Source organism: Rhea americana, unplaced genomic scaffold (assembly GCF_003343005.1).
Source record: "Rhea americana isolate MKP2758 unplaced genomic scaffold, rheAme1 scaffold_38, whole genome shotgun sequence".
Classification (NCBI taxonomy): domain Eukaryota; kingdom Metazoa; phylum Chordata; class Aves; order Rheiformes; family Rheidae; genus Rhea; species Rhea americana.
Window position 1 is genome coordinate 226,424 of NW_028186512.1, and position 20,998 is coordinate 247,421.

A 20,998-nucleotide genomic window follows, 5' to 3' on the forward strand; every position below is an offset into this window, starting at 1 on the left:
AGGTATTTGTGACACTTTATACTCACTATTTATACTCACTTTGGGATCTCCTGTGCCAATCTCATCCTGCTAGTATTTAGATGAAAAGAAGAAAAAGTGGAGGGAATCATGGGAGAGATACAGTTGAGGTCACTGCCTAGCTAAAACAAACTAGGACAATTATTCATAGGAAATTAGTCTTCATTAGTTCTGCTGTTCAGAAAAACTTACTTGCCTTTTAAGAAGAAATTTTATTTTCCTTTCTTAATGGCTTTTTGCAAGACTTGTTGCATTTTGTGGCCTTTTGTTTGTCTAAGTAAGTATCTTGTCTCTTTGTGTGATAGACTACTTACGTTTTATTTGTTCCCAATCTGCATGTGGCACTGTCTTACGAGATCTAGGTCAGGARGACCACACTGGAGGGAAAGATGGCTCATTTTCTGGTGAATGCAAATGAGCATGTTTCAGGAGACTAGAAATGRGTGAAAAAGGGATGAGGGAGTTGCAGCAAAGGACTGGGAGCTTTCATTGTACATAAAGACTGCAACAGGCAGCAGAGRGCAGATAGCCAAGATTCAGAAATGRTGGAAAATGACAGCCACTGTGTATCAAAGGTGAAAATTTGTTACAACTCAGAAAACCCACTGAGCTGACCACTACCAAGCCTACAAGCAGAGTCATCTGCAAGGATGAACTGGGCAGCAGTTGGTTTATAAACTCTGTCTATTTTCTTCTCTGCCTGCTTTGAATTTCTCTGAGAAAACCAATCTCAGTTACATTGAAGAAGCCAAATTCTTTCCTGTCAGTTCTTCTATTTGGAACCAGTTCCAGTTCTGCATGGCAGAAGTTAGTTTTGTTTTAGCCATGGTATGTGTGTCAGCCCAAAGATCAGTAGTCCAGAGCAATGCCACTGCATTGGCTGCCTCACTCAGAAAATACATTTTTTTTCCATTTACACCCTTGAGCCCTTTGACCATGCAGTGGTCTGAATTGATTTTTCTTTCTTTGTTTTTTTAACACTACACTAACACTGYGCTATCTCAAAGGACTGAGAAACCCAGAAGTCAGACAGTAGTTAAGCAGCTATGAATCTGGTGATRCTCTCCATTTTTTGTACCCCCAAGGTCAGAATTTCTCACTGCTCCTGGTGAATTTATTTGGTCATCACTGCCACAGGAAGATGCTTCCTCCTATTCTAAGCCTTGTGATACAAACTCTCAAACTAGATTTTCAACTGAAAGACACTATGCCCAGTTATCTTTTTGGATACACGTGGAAGTAATATGTTTGAGAGCTGGGCACTGTTGACATGTCTGAGTTCCCTGGTTTTAAGATACACCTTGAGTGTGCGTTGCATCACTGCAAGCTGGCTTTGCCAGCAGACAAGGTTAAGGACATTAATTTGTTTTGTATAGCAGGATGTATCTTCAGAACCAGATTGCAGAAAAATGAAATTAGAAAATATATTAAGATTCTATTTAACAAAAAAAAATTATCTTCCTTGGCTGCTGCAGCTTCTCAGTTACCATTTCATTCTCTTTCTGTTAATTTAAAATCTTCATTTAAAATGACTGCTCTGCTTCTGCTGCCCTCCCCCMGTTTCTTTAGGGATAAGAACGTAACGCTCATCTTAGGGCAGGAAGTATGCTGTGGAGCAGATGCTGTACTGAAATGCAGCAGACCTAGACTGAAGCTACTCTTCAAACTTTAGTTGCAGTTAGAGACTTTATTTTTTGGAACAGATGGGCTCTTTGCAGGCCAAATGAACARTAAGACTGGGATTTGCTTGTTCTTTTTAAAAACTGTTACTAYATGCCTAGAGGGAGGGATCTGATTGTGGATCTGTTGAAATAGTGGGTGATTTAGGGTATGATTAGCTCTTATTTTTAATGTACATCCTGTAAGTCATATCTACAAGATAGTTGTGTCCTTTTGTGCGGGTGAGCAGACRCCAAAGAAGAACTCTGCATTGAGATACTCATCTGCGGTGTCAGCGTGAAGAGTCACGGTCACATGTAGACCAAGTAGACGTGGGAGCAACTTATTTTGAGGTTTAATTTATGAATGAACTTCAAGGAACCATATGTTAGAGCAAGTTGGGACTTATAATAGAGCAGAATGATGAGACAGAATATAACCATTAGTGGAAGCAAATAAAAATTAGAGGGATATGCAGTAGGAGTACCTGGAAATATGATTAGATATATCTGTTGAGGTTTCTAAAGATTACTGCCTGGTCTACAGAGAGCTAGCTAAATACATTGCACTAGTTCCTACTTCCAGCTGTTACTTTGAACGAAAAGGAGATAAAATTAAGTATTTCCTAGATAAATAGTCCTGTAGTTAATTACAAGATGATGATTTCTCCCTGATTATAAATGGGAATGAAGGTCKTCTTGGGATAGCTGATTAATATGAAATTACTTTATTAACATATGTGACTTAGAATCAAAGAATTTTAGAATTTCTGGGGAGTGACTCTGATTTTACAATATTTAGTACAAGGAATACACTGTTGTATATCTATATCCATATCATCTGACACTGAGGTGCCACTGCCATAATAAATATTTTTTAAAAGAACAGCAAAAATAAATTTTTTCCATGCAAGTCATTTAGGCAATTCCYTTTTTTTTTTCATTCATTCTGTGTAATACTCATTAGCAAAACAAGTAGTTCTCTTAGTATGTAAAATATTCTCTTACTCTCTTAATATGTAAAAATGATTATTTACTACATATAGAAACATGTATTTTCACCTAAAAAAAAGAACCAACATTCTTTAATGTATTAATACAATGAGCAAACCTGTTGGTTAAAAAAMCTGAACCTGTTACAAATTGAGTTTTGGTGGGAATTTGTGCGGTTGAGTGTATTGTATACAGTCTTATAGCTATTGAACAGTCTTGTATTTAATACAAAGAACTTTGCAACAAAGAAATTGCAACTGAATGATAAATTTGTGAAAGGAATCTTTCTGCTTGGGGAAAAGATGTAAAGAGCAGACAAATATCAGAAAAAGAGAGATCTTTGCTGGATTGTTCTTTCATTCCTCTGGCCTTCAGTTACCATGGTGCTCTAGCCAGGTAACATAGCTACATGGGAAATGGTGCTGTTGGTGGGATGCCACTGGTAAGGATTTTCATTAATTTCAGTACAAACAATTAACATTTTCTCTTCTGATATSTTTCCTGGAATTTCTTGAAATAAATATGTGTTGGGAATGTCTCAGTTTTAGAAGACCAGAAATATTTAGGAAGGCTTCSTAGATTCTTGTGTTTTGTCCATAGCTATTCCAGGAACTACATAGCTTTCTTTCAAGGCCAGTGCTTTGCTAACATACTAGACTGGCAGCTTGTCAGTGCAAGCCAGTAATTTAAATCTTCAGTGCTAGTCAAAGCTGTCAACTTAATAACAGCTTACAACATAACCAAGCTGGGGGGACTTATTCTAGGTCATTAGTGTGGGAAGTTTCACGTACTGAATTGATATTTATCACTGAAGATTATTTGAAAAGCTAGACTTGTTCCAAGGAAAAGTAGTAGTTTGCCTAACCATCTCTGCTTTATGTGCACAGCTTTGATCATAAAATACTGGAACAAGTAGTAGTAAATTAGTCACTTTGGAAATGGAGAAAAAYTAAGCTGGTAGCTTTTGATTTTTAAGGAAGTAGAGTGTCGGCATATTCTTAATTGTCAAACAGGGGAAGGGAARCAGATTGGCATGGTAGATATCTCAATATGGCACTATGGAGAAGATTTAATTTGCAATGTCTTTTATCACCACAGAGGTCAATAAAGAAATAGCACAGGAGRTTTTACTAGTGCATGAGTAATGATGCGTATGCATACAATGATTGGGTTACTATGATCCAATCCATTGGGGATACATATGCATCGCTTTAATCTAAATACCTAGCAATATTGCATAGAAAATAATCGATACTTCACTTTTTTTTTTTTTTTTTAACCAATTTTTCCCCACAGCTCCCAAAATGGCTCATCAGCAGTAGTGCAGAGGCTCACTAACRTAAAACGTATGTGGGGATTATTTTCTTCACCCTAAAGCAGTGTTATCTCGTAGGCTGATGAGTAAAATGTACTGTACTTTGTTTGAAATAAAAGCAGAAGAGCRAGTGGTCAAAGGTGGTAATTGTCGTGCAGTCGCTATCAAAACTCTACCTGTGATTGCTGAACCTCTATGAGACTCTAACTTACTGCAACTGGTGGCTTGGGTTTTACTTTGTTCTCAGGTTCAGAAGCATTCATCATCCTTCACCATCAGGAAACATTATAGTAAGCTATTGAGCATTTGTCCACTGTTTTTGGTGCAGTAGCGTTCTGAGTCTACCCAGTCCTTATAGAGCCTGATGGTTTTTGGTGATCACCTGTTAAAAAGACTTGATTGGCATAGATTTTCCTAGCTTGTAAAGCTGAATAGGCTCATGCCATAAGGCTTTATGTACATTGCTTATGTAGTTAGAAATGTTAGGGTATTTTACGCATTCAACAATTGGACTAACGTTATGATCAACTTACTTAAACAGTAAAAAAAAAAAACAAAAAAAAAAATGTACTGTCTGGAGGATAAATGCTATTTTCAGCACTTAATTGCTGAAAATGGAAGCATATGCTAGGTAATGAACTGCAGCTATGACAGTAAAATAAATTAATATTTTGAAGTTGACTATTTTACTTTATTTTACAGTCATGACTAAYTGGGTTCATTTTACTGCCGAACAACATTTCTATGAGAAATAATTCTTCCTTTTTCCTCTTTCAATATTTGCTTTATGTGTCCTTTAGAATTTTTAATAAATATAATCTGCCCCAACAGGGTGGTGCACTCATTAGCCATATATAGTTACACTGAAGATTTGAAGCAATTTTTAAGTTTCTGTTATATGAAGAATTTCTGTTATTTTTCAATGAAATTTTGATTTCTCAAATACTAGAAAACTAAACAGAGAGTCATTTAGCAGTGAAGTAGATGATAGGAAAAGTATGCTCAAACTGTTCTCAGAAGTCAGGCTGGTGTATAATAAAAGTAAATACTCAGAAATAGTGAAGAAAGTAATACTTAAGATCTACACTTCTATTTTCTGCTGAATGTAGATGAATTTTTCTAAATTGCTGTACCTAATGTGCTGCTTTAATGGTCCTTGTGGAAGCAGGACTTCTTGGCAGCTGTACAGAGCAAAATAAGATGGATAAAGTTGTGCTCTTGTTTTAAAACGTGGTAAATGTGAGCATGTCAGAGTTATTAAGGCAAATTTAGTCCTCTAGTCCCCTTTTTTCAGTTTTATCAATTTAATGTTAGTTGAACGAACTGTTAAAKTAATGAGAATACATTTGAATAAAGCATTAACTTTGGGACCCTGCTTGCTAGTACTTTTCGGAATGGCATTATTTGTCTCCTCAATTCTGAGCCAACTTGGAAGGTAGAATGATGTAGCACTGAGAGTGCTGGGTTGCAGAACTGCAGCCCCAATTCAACTCTTCCCGTCTTCACGAAGGCCCTACTGGGTCTTCAGATCACGTGGCATTCTCCAGGAGCCTTAAGCTTATGGATTCCTTCGGTCCTAGAAATGCATGTGTGTCTGCAACAATGGGATTAATTGATGTCTCTTTGGTTCCATTGTAGCAAGCATATAAATGTGCTTAATTTCATCCTTGTTCAGTGAAGCACAGAAGTCTATATGTAAATTCTTAGGAATTCAGTGTTGGCACAGGTGTTCTAAGGCATTCTACTGAAATGGCACCACAGTCCCTAACTCAGAACCCCTGTGTTCCCAGTGAGGTGGCARCTGGGTACAAGTCAATTATCATTTGCTGTGATTTGTCTTTTGTATATTTTTGAGAGTGCAAGAATACAGGGGTATTCACGAAAGTAGCAAGCCAGAACAGTGCACACCGCCTTCTATGGCATGATAAAATGTTTTTTCATCTTAAATTTTTGCAAATTTTTAACTACAAATGCTTTAATGATGAATAAGACCTACCCACACCAGGAAAGAAATATAAAGCCATCTGAAGGTGAGCAAAATTGAATATACGCTCCATATAAGGCAGCATGTGGAAGATGCATTTGTTGCACAGTGAATATCTGAACAAAATCATGTGTCATGTTTCCTTAGGTTCTCAACAGGAGATGCGTAGAAGCAGCAGTGATGACAGGCCTGGCACTCAACTGCAGCATAAACAAGAAGTCCTTGTTTGACAGGAAACACTATTTCTATGCAGATCTGCCTGTAAGTACCTAGTATAGCTGGTCCCTTTACAGCTGTAGGAAAGGTCAAGTTGTGGAGTATGGGTGGCAATAGGGTAGGAGTGAAGAGATGCTTATTCTGTTTTCAGGCTGCTCACTCCAACAGGATGCTGTGCTGTGCTCTGATGAATAGACAGCTGTACCCTGGTGCTTACTGATTGAATATGATTGCTCTGATTGCTGACTCCTTGCCTAGCTACACGATTCCAGTGGCTTAATGTAATTGAATTGGGAGCTGGAGCTACTCTGCCCCTTAAGTTTTCCATTCCTGGCATTTACTACTAATTGTCTGTCAGAGTGAAAGCAGTCTGATCATAGTCCTTCATGTAAAATGAATGTATGACAAACACAGCTTTCAAAGGTATAAATGTAAATAGTGTCTTTTTGCTCTGATTAAKAACCTAAAAATATTTAATTTCCCTTTAAAACTTGCTCAGTCGGGAATTCCAGTAAATTTAAAAGTGAGTCTTTGTACAGTTTTCGTATTTGGAAGAAAGTAGCACTGAAGGTTGAATACATTTTACTGCACTTGGTGTGGATGAAAGAATGGTGAAATCAGTTAAGAACCTGACTTCTGTAATTACAAGAGGATGTAGCAGAGTTTGGGCCTTTTTTCTGTTTTAATGACGTTAAACTTTTCTAATTATAAASATGTAAAGAGGTAAAGAAATCTCATCCATTTGTTTAGAGGATGAGAGTGAGGTAAAAGAGGGTGTGTACATACTGTGTGCTGTCACTGCCCCRTGACATGAACTACAAAATCCTCTGGTCAGATAAGCATGGAAATTTGGGTCAAGGCGATACTGGCACCTTTTACTAGCTTGAAACTTGTAATTACGGTTTTCTAGTGACTGGCTTCTATTGTTAAAGACACTGACAATAAACTGCCCAACCTGCATTTCATAGTGAAATGATCTAGTCAGGAACCCTGTAATAAGAGGCTGAGTTTAGGCTAATGAGCGGTATAGAACAGATAAAATAATCTTAAGGTCTTTTGACAATGAGATTATTRTTAGCTCTGAAAATGAGACATTGGATGGTAAATGGGACTCTYTCTGTTTATTGTCACTCACTGTTTGAGGCTTTAAAAAATCATTTTAATGAGAAGCTGTGGGAGGTGGGAAACCTGTGTGTTTAGCATAGACTGCATAGAGTCAGTTATTTTATTTTTATTGTAGTGATCATGACTAGAGGATCATGCACTTCATTGTCTGTATAAACTGAGGTGTTCTCTGTGCCAGACCATTGCACTCCACCCCAGCACACTGCTGCCATCTTCAAACTTTAGAGTAGAAGCCTCCTCCCAAATCATTAAAATTTGACTTTTTTTTTTTTTTTTTTTTTTAATTCTCACTGCTGGACTTACTAGCAAGGAGGAAGATGTAAGGACTCTACCTCAACAGAATAAATTATTCGCTCCTTTATTCTTAGGTCAGTGCAGTGATTCCAGTACTTTGTCGCTGCCAACCTTTTATCTGACTGGCAGTTTCCTCCTTCAGTGGAGCCCCGAGTCTGCTGTGGCRTTTATCAGTTGTGTGCGTTATGTGGAGTTGCAGTGTCCAGCTTGTAAATTGCTGCATTAATGAAACTGAGCTTTCTCAACTAAGCTTTCTCATTTTCTTGATTCCCTCCCCCTCCCCCCCTTTCACCTTCCTCCATTTTTCTTCCACCTAATAAATAGGTGCTGAACAGGCAGAGAGGGAGATTCAACCTGACAGGAAGATGAGTAGTAGTCCAAGCTTGGGGATGGAGGTAGGGTTAGTGTCTTCAGACAAAATACATCATGATCAGAGAATCACAGGTGTAGAAGAACCTTTTCTAGTCCATTTCCTGCCCTAAGAAAGCATCAGGAAAACTTAGTCATCCACGGCAAGTGTTTGTGCAGTTGGTTATTGATCGTTTTTGCATTAGTGTACTGTCTTTACACTTGCCCTTATTGAGGAGCACTCTCCTTTTTTTTCCCAGACCTACAACTCAACACAGTTACTTTGAGTTCAAGTCTCATCTTCCAGTTTGCTTCTCTTTCAGTGAAGCAATACAGCTTGTGAATTTGTGCATGTTTTCTATCGCTGCACTTAGGTCACTGTGGAAAATGTTGCATTTTCCGTTTTGTTTTTAGTCTCTAATCTGTGTTTGGCTGTGCTTTCTGTAAAGTGAATGTTTTATTTGACTATACAGCTAATTTTGTTGACAGGCTGGCTATCAAATCACTCAGCAAAGAGTTCCTATTGCGGTGAATGGGAGTCTGTCATACAGTTTCTGCATAGACAACAAAATGAGCCAGATGGTGACCAAAACCGTGAGGATTAAGCAAATCCAGTTGGAGCAAGACAGTGGAAAGAGTCTTCATGATGATGCAAGGAGCCAGACTCTTGTTGACTTGAATAGGGCTGGTAGGCTTGGATTRTTTTCCTATTTTTTCTTCCTTTCTGTGTAAGATTAGTCTTTAAAGTTAGATAGGTAACAGGGAACATGTAAAAAATTAAAGCTAGCTGGTGTCTGTTTTCCTGAAAATCAAAACACATCAAAATGACCATTACATTTACAGTAGAGGAATGCTTGCATTTTTTAATGGTCATTGGGCCTTTCTTGTCGTTGTTGACTGATGGCATTTGGCAATAGCAAGTTAGAAATCTGTTGGCTCCAATTACGCAAAACTGTCAGTCACGCACAGCCACTCAGCCCAAAGAGCTATTTAAGCTCTTGCCACTGTRAGCATYRGATTTTTTTTTWWAAAACAAAACAAAACAAAAAAACACCCGCAGACTCCTAATGAAGCAAGTTTGTATGTAGAAGGAATAGCTGTTGGAATCATCACTGCATGTGTCAGGCGTTTCTTTTAATTSCTAGCTTTGAAAAAGTGTAGAAAAAGCTCTCTTTAAACTTTGAAACTGTAGACTAGTTGAGCCAAGTTAGTACACAACACAGGCAGTAACCTGGATRGTGTAGCCTATTGTGTCCATTGCTCGTATTCTCTGAAAACTGGATTCTGAAACTAAATGCTAGAGTACAGCTGTTTATAGTTCTGTCTGTTCTAAAATTAGCTTAAGAAAAATCAATTTGAATCTGAAATCAGACTGGTTTTATATAGCCGTTCTCTGAAAAAAAAGGCAGAGAAGTGTTTCCTTCTGTTCTGCCTGTCATTAAGGGCTGGAGGAATGTCCACAGGTTGCCTATTGCTTTAAAAAATAAAAGGAGGAAAAGGTTTTGTAGCAATCTGCAGCTAGGCCCATTGTGACAGTTACTAAATAATACATGGAGGTTTATTTTTTTTCAAAAAAAGCCCAAGTGCTTTCGTGTGTTTAGCCAGTTGCACTCTAATTTGCCAAAATCAAAAGCTGTTGTTGGAAATCTCTTGTCTCTTTTGCTGATAGGAGTCGGCCTTATGGAGGTTGTCATGGAGCCCGATATGTGCTGTGGGGAAGAAGCAGCTGCAGCAGTCAGAGAGCTTCAGCTTATTCTTCAAACACTTGGGAGCAGCCAGGCAATCATGGCAGGTATGGAAGGGGGAGGGGCACATTCCCTTGTCACCTGTAATTCTTTGCATATCCAGGAGTTTTGCAGCTTCTGGTTATTTTGCTCTACAGTTGCTTAATACAGCCTTTTCTCATTGCTGTTTTTAAAATCCTTAGAGCCTGTCCTAATGTCTGTCATGCTTCAGATGTCCTTAAGGGCCTACTTTCCTCTGCAGAGCTTTGCAGTGTTAGATTTTATATCACTTCACATTAATTTTCAGGATAAATTAGTGGGCAGGAAGGAGTGTACACTTCCTGTGGTGTTTCTCCCTGTCTGTCCTCATCTTGCTTGCCACAGAGCTGCAGTCCAGAAGCTCTGTAGTGATGATTAGTTATAGAATATGGAAGTTACGGGCCACAGTCAGTGAGAGCATGGATTGTGTCACAAGCTGTGTGATAGGTCGCAGTTGGTCACAAGATCGATGTAAGCAGTAAATCTATAYTGGTGTTGGGTGAGACAGAGTAAGTGACAACCTGTGGCAGATCTGGGTACTGGGATTTATTTAAGAACCAGTGAGATTAGAGATTTTACTTTATTATTTCACACACTCCCTCCCTGACCTCCAGCATTATGTTCACTAGGTCTCAACTTCATTTCCCAGTAGGGAGATCACTGCTGGACTGGGGAGGTCAGACAGAAAGTCATCTTAGTTTGTGCGCAGCTGCTTGCAGATACCAATCTTGAGCATTACCAGCCTATGGTTGCAGCTTGCAAGTAACAGGCTTCTACTTGAGAATTTAAAAGACAATTTCGCTCTTTCATCTACAGACACATATATATCCAAATATGTGTTGCCTGTTAGTGTTCACAATTTAAACTTTTTTTTGCCTGTAATGATTGGCCTTACTGATCTAGCAACAAATTCGGGTCRTAGTATAAATGGATACATCTCCTAGAGAGCTGAGTTAGAGCAGCCCATGTATCACCCAAGACTGATGTGACCCAAGAAATGTTGGCTAGTGATTTGAATCTAATTTAATGTAGAGAATGAAGTAATAATTGCTAGACATTATATATGTTGACACAGTACCTTGCCTTACCTGCTTTTTCTGTCAGAATCTTTTCTCATGCTAGTTTTACACGCATCAGATGGGGGATGGTKGTTAAAATTAAGCATCCATTTTGGACACTTCTTCCCAGGTCATGATACACATACCCTTATATCATCATTTATCACTGCTGAATTTGACCTTAAGAGTTCCATTGGAATTGCACTGTGGTATCTTTTGATGCAATGAGATTTCTGACTTTAAAGGAGGATTCCAGCATTGGAAATATTTTCCCTGTAGTATAGTTGGCTTTAAAAGTATTTGGAATTTTTTTTTTCCAAGTGGTGTTTTTAAGAGCTTTCTACTGTGTTTTTATTTCACCATAATTACTTGTTTTCAAATAAGGGCTTTACTTGCTCTCATTTTACCTTTATTCTACTTGTATGTTCACAGAATAGAAACACCCAATTTTATCAGCTCTTATTTTGTTAACAACAGACAAATGAAAACATGATTTCATTGCAAGATGATCAAGTGGGAAAAGAAGCTGGGCTTGCAGGGAGAAAACCTTTTTAAGAACACATGGTGCCTGGCTCTCCTTTCACTTGTGGTTGATTAACTTCATTGTCTTGTCACATTGACACCTGCATCCAAGTAGAAGCAGACAGTGTCTCAAAATGAAACAGGGACAAGACAAGAATATTCCTCTGTTGAAACAAGCACTGGTTTCATCCCAAAGAATGAGCCCATGCAACTTCTCTTCGAAGAGATGCTGGGTCACTCCAGCACCTTTGTCCTTCATTTACATGTCTGGCAAGGCTCTGTGAAGACAGAGAAAATTAATGTGCTGACATCCAGCCTACTTTTACAGCGTGTACCAAGTCCTCTCTAGTCAATTTACATCCATTGACCTGAATGAGTTCTAAGCTCTAGACTTCTTTGCAGGTTTAACACTGAGCTGTTTTGCATTTTCTTAGTAGCGCTGCTGTATAGAAACATCACATGTTTTGTTTCTTTTTATCTGTATTTGAAATTAAACAACAAAGAGGAAGTCTAGAGATGTTCTCTGTGCAATAGGGAAAAAATGATGTGTATTTTATAGTGTAACCTCTCACGTTTCTTTTTTCCCTCAATTGACTAACAGTGGTAAACTCGTCTTAGAAGRGATGTATTTAGAGGGAAAACTGTAAGGATAAAATTCTGAGTTACTTGTGATTGAGTCAGAAAATATCCCTGAGAACATTAGGCCATTTTTGAACTAAAAGTGTAGGAATTTTATGTGTAACTTTGTGTTCAGTTTCAGTTTTTGGCAGCCAGGGAAATTTGTTTGGAAGAGATTGCAATTACTTCAAGCAGAGARGAAAAAAATTACAAAAAATCCACTGTTTCTGACATTTTGTCCTTGAACTGTAAATTCCCAAGGACACCTTAGTAAATCTGTTCAACATAACTGCAAGTTTTTGTGTTCCATTCTAGGGTAGTATGCATCCATCAAATTGTAATTCCAGAAGGTGTTTTTGTGCTGTTTTTAGAGGAATGGAAGCTTTCAGTCCACTACTATAAATGACTTGTCTAATTCTGCCCTTTCTTTAAGGGCTGTGAATCAGTAACTCTTCTCACTATATGGCTTAGAGGATTTGCCCTTTACTGCACTATACAGTTTYCTCTGAGAGGAATGATGAGCGATACTATTAGGGGAAAAAAAGAAAAAAAAAAAAAAAGGTTGTAATCCCAGAAATTTTGAATGATTGGCTCAGAGGTTTGAAATGGAATCACAAACAGAAAGCTATTATGAGATAGATGTTACTCATTTCTGAACACATGGAAGTCCGTTATTAATGCTCTGCACATAATACGCAGTTTAATGCATGCCAAGGTTTTCATTCCAGTGTAGAGGGCAGACTATTCTGTTGATGAGGTTTCCTTTTACAGAGGGTCAGCTGAGAGTGGATGCCAATGTTTCTGTCCATCACCCTGGAGAGCCTTATGGAGTGAGGACTGAAGTGAAGAATATCAATAGCATACGATTCCTGGCAAAAGCAGTAGGTAAATGATGGTAACTTCATTACTGGAGCACTGTAGACATTTTATGTGGTCTCAGTAAGTGAAATATGTCAGGGCCCTGAGTACACTAATAGGTCTTAATTGCCCTGACTACCTGGACCTCCCATCCATGCTCTCTGCCCATGGGTCCAGGAGTCCCATTTATGCWCAGGCCTCAACTTTGCTTGAACTGCATCATAAATGTGCCTGTTTACAGTCCTGTCTCCTGATGGGCCTTGGACCTACACTGTAGTCTGACTGGACTCCCTGGATGGACCCTGGACCTGATAAACCCCCTCACCCTGACTGAGACTGTAGATGGAGCCTGTTACTAGTACACAGCTCAGCCCATGCTGTTCAGGCCCTGTGAGACTGTCCCCAGTCAGTGAGGGCACTGCTTGTGCTGTGGTCATCTTTGTCTCCTGGCTTGTCTCCCTGCTCTTGCTGTTCCCTGACAAAATATATCTTGGTATGGGGTACCRCAGGGGTAGCCAGCATGTTAGACTGCAGTTTTCTTGCAGAGGTGACTCTATGCCTGCAAGAAAGCAGATGATTCAATGTTCAGGATGTTTAGTTTTGATCTATATTTTCACTAGCCCTGTGTCCTCAGATGAAGCTGATTGCTTTCGGCTGAGTACAATAGACGGTGTGTGTGAAATTCAGAGAGCATGCAGCTGCAGCTTGGGTATGAGCAGGAAAGGATGATTATTACATCTCCAAAACAAAACTGGCATGAAGAAGATGAGAATTCTCATTCCAAATGCTCGGCTGGGTGATAAGAAGGTCACTAGGAATGCGTGGCTTGACTGCAGTGCCTGGGAGAAACATTTTCTGTTTTAAAGAGAATGAAAGAAAATGAGGAGAACATGCAAAAGAAGTAAACAGTGCTAGGGAGAGACAGTGACAGTGATAATTTTGCCTGTAACTACTGCTGTTGATTTCATTAAGGTTAAAACAAAAAACCTTTCCATTATTACATAGCAGTGAAAAAGGAAATAGTCAAGTGTATAAAAACTAATTGTGTGGTATAACTGGCTTCTTCTTTTGTTGCTGTCAGATTATGAAATACAGAGGCAAATTGAAGAACTTGAAAATGGAGGAACGATTCTGAATGAAACAAGAGCTTTTGATTCCAAGCTTGGGTGAGCTCTTATTTTAGAAGAATAGTGGTAATAGCGGCTTTAGAATGCGAGAGATATCAAGTGACATGATCAGGAGAGATAGCATGGTATCGCTCAAGTTCAGTCTTTTAAAGCTAATGTTCACAAGCATAGTCCTGTCACAGATAGTAATTTATTCTTAAAGTTGAGGCTTTCACACAACACATTATGTACAGAGTTCCTGCTCTGCAGTCTAAACGAACAAGACAGGCAAATAGTGGGAGGGAAGATGGACGCAGAGAAGTAAAGTGACTTCATAGTGCTAAGACATTGGCAGATTTGGGAGCAGACCTAGAATTAGGCCACGGCAGCTCTCCACATTTACACTTGGTAGTCTCTTCAATATAGCAAGCTTCTGAAAAGAGAATTAAATTCATTTGAATTCTGTGGGTTTTTTTCCTTCATTAAAGCATCCAGTGAGGATGAGTAGGAAAGGCTGTAGAGTAGTGCCCCAGATGCACTCACTTTGTAGCCTCAGAACTAGCAGACATGTTTTACTTACTTTACCAAATGAACATCTGTGTAATAGTGAAACTAATGATAAATGCTGTGTCAAGCAATGTTTGGGTGAAAATGACTCCCCTACATACATGACTGCCCTTCTTTGAAGTGGCTGAAGGAAGCTGTCCTTATGAAGTGATTTTTTTGTTTTGTGTTTTTACCAGAAAAGTACTGTACCACATACCGCATCTTACCTGTGTTGTTTTATTTTAGGTGCACTATACCAATGAGAGATAAAGAAGGAAAACAGGATTATAGGTAATTTTTTTAATAAAGTTAATATTTCAAAAACTGAGATCTTATTTCATCTCTTGCTTGTAGACAGTATAGTGAGCATGTGAAGGCCATCAATATAGCATATATTAGAAGTGTACCTTACAGTGGAGGGGAAGGAGACCTATCAAAATCAGTGCTAGTCCAAGAAGTTCAGATATGAGACTGTGCCTCATTCTGCTAAAGCCCGTAGATCTTTCCCACACACTGCAGCTGGAGTGCGTTAGCTCAGAGTAGACAAGTTGAAGGTTTGTTTTGTAATCGGTAGACATGTTCTTAGGAGTGCCCTGACGTAATAGAAACATAGGAATATTCAGTTAGTAGACCATGCTTCTTTATGCTTAAATTCTGTAATCAGAGGCACTGTCTGAAAATCTTGGCTACAGCTGAAGGATGTCAGTACTCATAGGCAAGTGTCTACCTTAAGATCTGCCTAGACCTGCTTAAGATACTATCCTACTAAGAACTTCCTGTCTTTCACTAGTGTGAGATGACAGTCATCACCATTTGATTGCTTACATGGTTTGGTGAATACTCTTCAATCTGCTTTCAACAAAGTCAGCCAGGCTCAATCAAATGGTATATAGCCACCCAAGAAGGAGCTACCCAGAGAGCGAGGCGAGCAGATACGGTGACTGTCAGGAGACAGTGTTGCTGGAGTAAGTATTGGGACAGCACTGCAAAGCAGGAATTTAGGGAGCCGACAGCTGCTGAGTGCCCTGGAACAGGAGGTAGCCACAGTGGTGTCTGGATGGGGAAGAGTCAGCAGCTCAGTGACTGCTGAGGGCTCTCGCTCCCTTTCTCCGGCTCTGTGCATGCCTGCCTTCCACTTCGGTCAGGGCCATCTTAGCATTGATCCAAACGGWAGTTGCCTGGTCTTGCATCTCAGAGACAGTCTTCCCATTTCTCCCCACTCTCCACCAGAGTTTGTTTCCCAGCTAGAGAACTGTAGTTCTGCAGGATGAACTTTTAGAGCCTCTTTGTCATATCTATGTTCCTGGTAAATCAGTGTGTATTCTACCRCTGACCTGATCAGTGTAGAGCAAGGATTTTGGAAAGAACTCCTTGGAAAGACTTTAAATCTGCTTTTCAAATTAGMATTTGTAGAAATGCAGCAGAAAAAGCAGTGGCCATTTTAAGAATTCCTTATGTGATAATAGTAGGCCTGACRTTTATTTAACTAGATTAATTTGAGCAAATGTTAAAAAACAAAATAAAATTCAAGAGAACTCGGGCAAGACTGGTTTGTCTAAGATACTTCAAATGAAGACTTGAAAGATTACGATAATCAACATTAAACTGTTTTTCTGTTTTTTTGTAACTTTACTGCTGCACATAATGCATTCGACTTAAAATTCCTATTTAGGAAGATCTGAAATAGAAGTTACTACAGTAAGCAGTGTGAGCCTAAATATCCCTTATTCTGATATTTATGAAACCCTCATTTGATCATGTAAGAGTGAAGTTTCTGTTTCAATCGCAAAGATATTCGGGTGGTTTGAGTCGGCCTTCTCTTCAACAGGCCTTTTGTTCTGTGATGGCACCCTGCTGAGCACAGTAGCTTTGCTTTTAGCACAGCATGAGGTTTTATGAAGATTTGTGAGGTTAGGATGGAAAGGTTACAGCCTGCACAGATCACTTCTGGCAGTTCGTTGCCGATCTTGGTTTCTTCTTGCCATTCTGCTCCTCTTGCTGTCTGGATTTGTAATTCATGCTCAATGCCAAAAGGAATAGATTGTTTCCACGTCTTTCTTATTAATTTGGGGGCAGAATTGTTTTAATTGCACTCTTTTGGTCATGGGCTCTTTAACAGTCAGTRACAGATAAAGAAGAAAGAGGCTTTGTGGCAGATTTTATTCCTTGTTGTTGARCTTCTGACTAAAAATAATTATAAAGGAGTTTTTCTTCATTTTCACTAGGTTTATGCCAGAGCCAAACCTTCCTCCATTGATTCTGTATGATGCTAAATCTTTGCCAGTTAATATGAACCATCAGCAAGTGGTAAATATCGATTGGATTCGAGAGAGACTTCCTGACCTCCCCAGTGTGAAGAGAGCAAAGCTTGTTGAACTGTATGGGATTCTTCCTGAACACAGCTTCACCTTATTGGTAGGTCTGTTGATCAAGTGCTAAAATAAACCATGAAACTTCAGAATTTCACGATTTTTGAAAACATTCACAAATGTCATATTAACCAGCTGTCAGAACTCAGGGATTTTTTAATTGGAAACATGTCTAACACATTGCCTGCTTTGTACCTGGGAGCCATATACATGGTATGGTGGGGAAAAAAAAAAAGAAACTCTACGCTGTGTGCCTAGAAGAAGCATTTCCTAAGCAAAGTGCAGGTAAGTAACTGTTACTTAAATATTGATCTTGTCTGTCTGCACACAGACAAAGCAGTAACTGACTGCAGCAAATGGACAACTTCCTGATGACAAATCCTTGTCTGCAAGCACAGGCTCTTCTTGTCTTTGGGTCAGGTACAAGGCTGGGCATGTTGTCAGTATATAACAAATTAATAGACATCTTTTCCAGACTGCAGAAGGAAAACCTGTATTTTAAAGCCTTCAGCTTCATGTGCCTAAATCAGTCTGGTTTCTATGTTATTCTGAAACATCCAGACTTAGTCAAATATAAAAACACAAAATGTCTGTAAAACATCAACTTTGACCTCAAAATGCAGTTTACAGGGGATAGGTTCAGAAGATGTCATGGGAGAGAAAARGATGCAACAAATGTGATGTAAATGAGGAAATGGTAGCAAAATGTCATAACTTCCAAAATTATTCCAAAGAACTTTCAGTCTCTTAAATACCAATTGCAGCATCTCTGCTAGTGATAGCTCTGTGTGGGTGTTAGTGTACCCACCCGTTGTTAAACACTTCACCTAGCCAGCTAACCTTGGGCAGTGTCCTCCTTTGTAATAAGTGGAGACAGAAAAAGAAAAACTTCTTCAGCATAAGATGTAGAGYGGAACCTTAACTACTTTAAATCGTCCCCTGGAGGAGTTTCTTTCCTTTAACTATAAGTGCAGGTAGAGTAGTGCATCTGACTTAGCTACTTAATATCCCTTCTTCGTATGTCTGTATTTTAATACACTTCTGCAGAAGCTGGTTCTACAGAAAAAAAAGTGATTCTTTTTCTGAAGAAAACTGTTAAGAAAACTGCTTTTGTGGTGGTGTGCCATTTTAGGGAGTTGCAGATCTTTTACTTTTTGGTAGGCAGATCTATCATAAGCCTTCTCAAAGTCCTGAGGCTGCAGTAATCATACTGAGAGGTGTCAAGTAGACAGCAGTAATTTACCTTTCTAGTTCATTATGAAAATTGCAAAAAGTGATTTAGCAGCCCTCTCCATTCATGYGTTTTCTTCACATCAACAAATCTCTTACATATAAAAATAAAAAAGCTCAGAAGAGCAGATAGATCTAGCATCCCTTTCTTTGACATTTTTTTTCCCACTTCCTTTCACTTGACATCAACCTACTTCTTGCCCTGTCTCAGTCTTGTATCGATGGTTTCTACTATGCAGTTTCTGCCCCCTCTAGCAACTAGCCCCATATCAGCAGCTCCCCTTTCTTTCCAGCTCTTCTCTGAAATCCTCTACTGCCTTTGCTTCTTCTCTCTTTAACTTCTTCCTTTTTGCAACAAGTAAAATAATGAGCAGGCTCCAAGCAGAAATTTGAGATACAGCTTGTAATAAGATACTGCATTTATTTGAATGCATGAGATGAACTATTTCTTCATTGTGAGTCTTCTGTTACTGTGAATTAGGATGTCAGCTTGTATACTCTCCATAAAAGTTGCTTGCCTGTTCACTGGGAGACTAGTTAACCTTAATTCATCTGAAAATGGTATGTCCATTGCTGTGTTAAGCTTACCTCAGAAGTTACAGAAGACTGCTGATAGGGCCAGATGCACAAATCTAATGAGCACTCTTTCGGGTTAGGGCGCCCAGGAGTGCTCATTAAGTAAATGGTAGTGGTAGAGGAATCCCTCTAAAATGCAAAATCTCTGTTCTGTGCCAACTTGTTAAAGCAAAGATTATGCACCAAAGTTATATTGAAACAATGCCATACTTCAAAATGCAAGTTAGTTTCCTAGCTTATTTCGTTATGCCAAATGTATACAATAACTGCCTGTATGTACTGCAGTATTGAGAATGACAGCCATGAGACTTCTGCTTTGCCTAATTACAAGATGAGCTGAAATGGAAGGAGAGCTTTAACTGTGAATATCTTTATATCTCAGATTTCGTAAGTGTAAACAGCTAGATTTTTGACAGTTTTACATAAATTGCAATAATAAATGAAGATTATGGTTTTCTTCTTGTGAAATCCTGCTTACTCATAGAGATGCTCATTCTTTGAGCCAGGTAGACTCCATGGTTTTGGGGGCTTGATTTATGCATGCAACTTCTACTTTGCTGTGTAAATTGGTAGGCTGTCAAATACTGCTCTTCAGTCGAGAAGGATCTCAGAGAACTTTACTAGGTATGGTAGTGTAGTATTTGTCTTATCTCCTATTGAGACAAATCCCCAAATTTATTGACATGGACATTAATGTGACATTTGTTTTCAAAAAGCGTGTTGAAGTCCAAAGATGCTCAGCCAAAAAATAGATTGGTTGTCAAAATACAGCATTAGAAAAGAGTGGACTCATAACTTGCTTTCTTGTCTGGATTTCAGGTCTTCTTCCTTAGATAACAGTGACAGTTGCACTTGAGCTCGCTYKCTYTCTCYCTYTYTTTTTTTTTTTTTTTTTTTTTTGGTGAAACAATTAAACAATTACATTTGTAAGTCCTTTGAACACTTGGAAGAGGGATGCTGTGAAAGTAGTTTTTGACCATTTTGTTTATGGCATGGCATTTTCACAAACATTGGTGAATTTATGCTTATTTTTTGCAACTTAAAGCATTTCATGAGAAGCTACATGAAGAAGTTTGAACTGTCTTTCATTGACTGCTGTGCTTCTCTGCTTTAATAGGCTAGATGTTCTGTTTTCTTCCTAACAATCTGTTAAATTTTTGCTACAGTTGTTACCTCAAAGTCAGTTATTGTGGGAACTGTGATGGTGAAAATGGGAAGAAGAAGGCAGAAAATGAGATTTTGTTTGTGAAAAATGATGTAGCTTTCATCTTCAGTTTTTTGGGAAGCTTTGTTGGTCTTTAAAAGCACAGGTTTTCATTACAGACCTAATGTCTCTAAAGATTCTAAAATAGTGTTCGGTTTTAAAATGGTTAGAAAGCATCTGAAATCACTCAGCCACTACTTTTTTGACATCTCAGTACTATTAAATGATCATTTTAAACCATGTTTAAGAAAGAAGTTTACATCTGGTTGACATATTGCATGCCAGATTTCATGCCAATGAGATTCTAATGAGCAAGTTGCAATGTATTTGGCGCATAATGAGAGCACCAAGTGGCCCTCCATGACAAACACAGTGCAGTAATTCCAGAATTCTGTTTTCCCTTCTCTGAAGATTAAAATATGTTATTCAGAATTAAGTGAGGCAGTCAGTTAACATTCCTGTAAACCAGAATGTTATGGCTTACAGTGGTTTTCAGCTCAGATCTGTCACAAGGGACAGGTTTGTGTGCGTGTGTATGTGTGTGTTAACTCTTCATAAGTTATGATGTAGAAATACAGAAGCAGAAATACCTAGTGTGGACAGAACACAGGAAACTGATGAAGCTTACATTAGTAGGGAAGGATTTAAGCTGAGATTTTTATTTTTATCTTTTTAAATGATGGATGGTAGAGCTCTGTGTCAGAGCTGCTCCCTGTTATTTTTCCCTAAACTTAACAAGATCCTGTCTCTTTTGAGTGAAAGTCATTGAAATTTAATTTGGTACCTCAAGTGAATTTGGCCTGAGAAAAGTTGACCAAAATGCCCAGCATGTTAAAGTCAACTAAAAGCAGTACAGAGTATCTAGAAATTGAAGATAACCAAGTTATTCCTGCAATTTTTTATATGACAAGAAAATAAGGAAAACGTTTCTTTTCTGTCACTCATTCTGATGTTTTGACATTCTGCCTTACTCATTTCAGTCTAGCATTGCTGGGTTTTCCTACTCTTTGGCTACAGAAGATGACAGGCACTTAAAAAAAACCCAAAGGATTTTGGGGAAATATGTCCATTTTCATGTGCAGAAGTAGCAAGTATGGGGTTTAGTGTCTGCTAGCATATGTAAGTCTACCCTGTAATTGAGAGTTGCTGGCCTTACATCCTCCTGCATCCTGGAAATCATCTGATTAAAATATGAGT

The 20,998-nt window shown here is 38.6% G+C and overlaps 1 protein-coding gene across 2 annotated transcripts in view; it reads left to right on the forward strand.

Moving 5' to 3' along the window:
- Nucleotides 1–20,998, forward strand: part of GATB (glutamyl-tRNA amidotransferase subunit B) — a 44,031-nt gene that overhangs the window by 9,334 nt on the left and 13,699 nt on the right. For both annotated transcript variants that reach the window (XM_085313159.1, XM_085313158.1), the window contains exons 3-9: nucleotides 6,116–6,229; nucleotides 8,441–8,639; nucleotides 9,621–9,743; nucleotides 12,684–12,797; nucleotides 13,852–13,936; nucleotides 14,669–14,713; nucleotides 16,648–16,837. In XM_085313159.1, coding sequence (XP_085169285.1) covers nucleotides 6,116–6,229; nucleotides 8,441–8,639; nucleotides 9,621–9,743; nucleotides 12,684–12,797; nucleotides 13,852–13,936; nucleotides 14,669–14,713; nucleotides 16,648–16,837 — 870 coding nt within the window. The remainder of the gene's footprint in view (nucleotides 1–6,115; nucleotides 6,230–8,440; nucleotides 8,640–9,620; nucleotides 9,744–12,683; nucleotides 12,798–13,851; nucleotides 13,937–14,668; nucleotides 14,714–16,647; nucleotides 16,838–20,998) is intronic.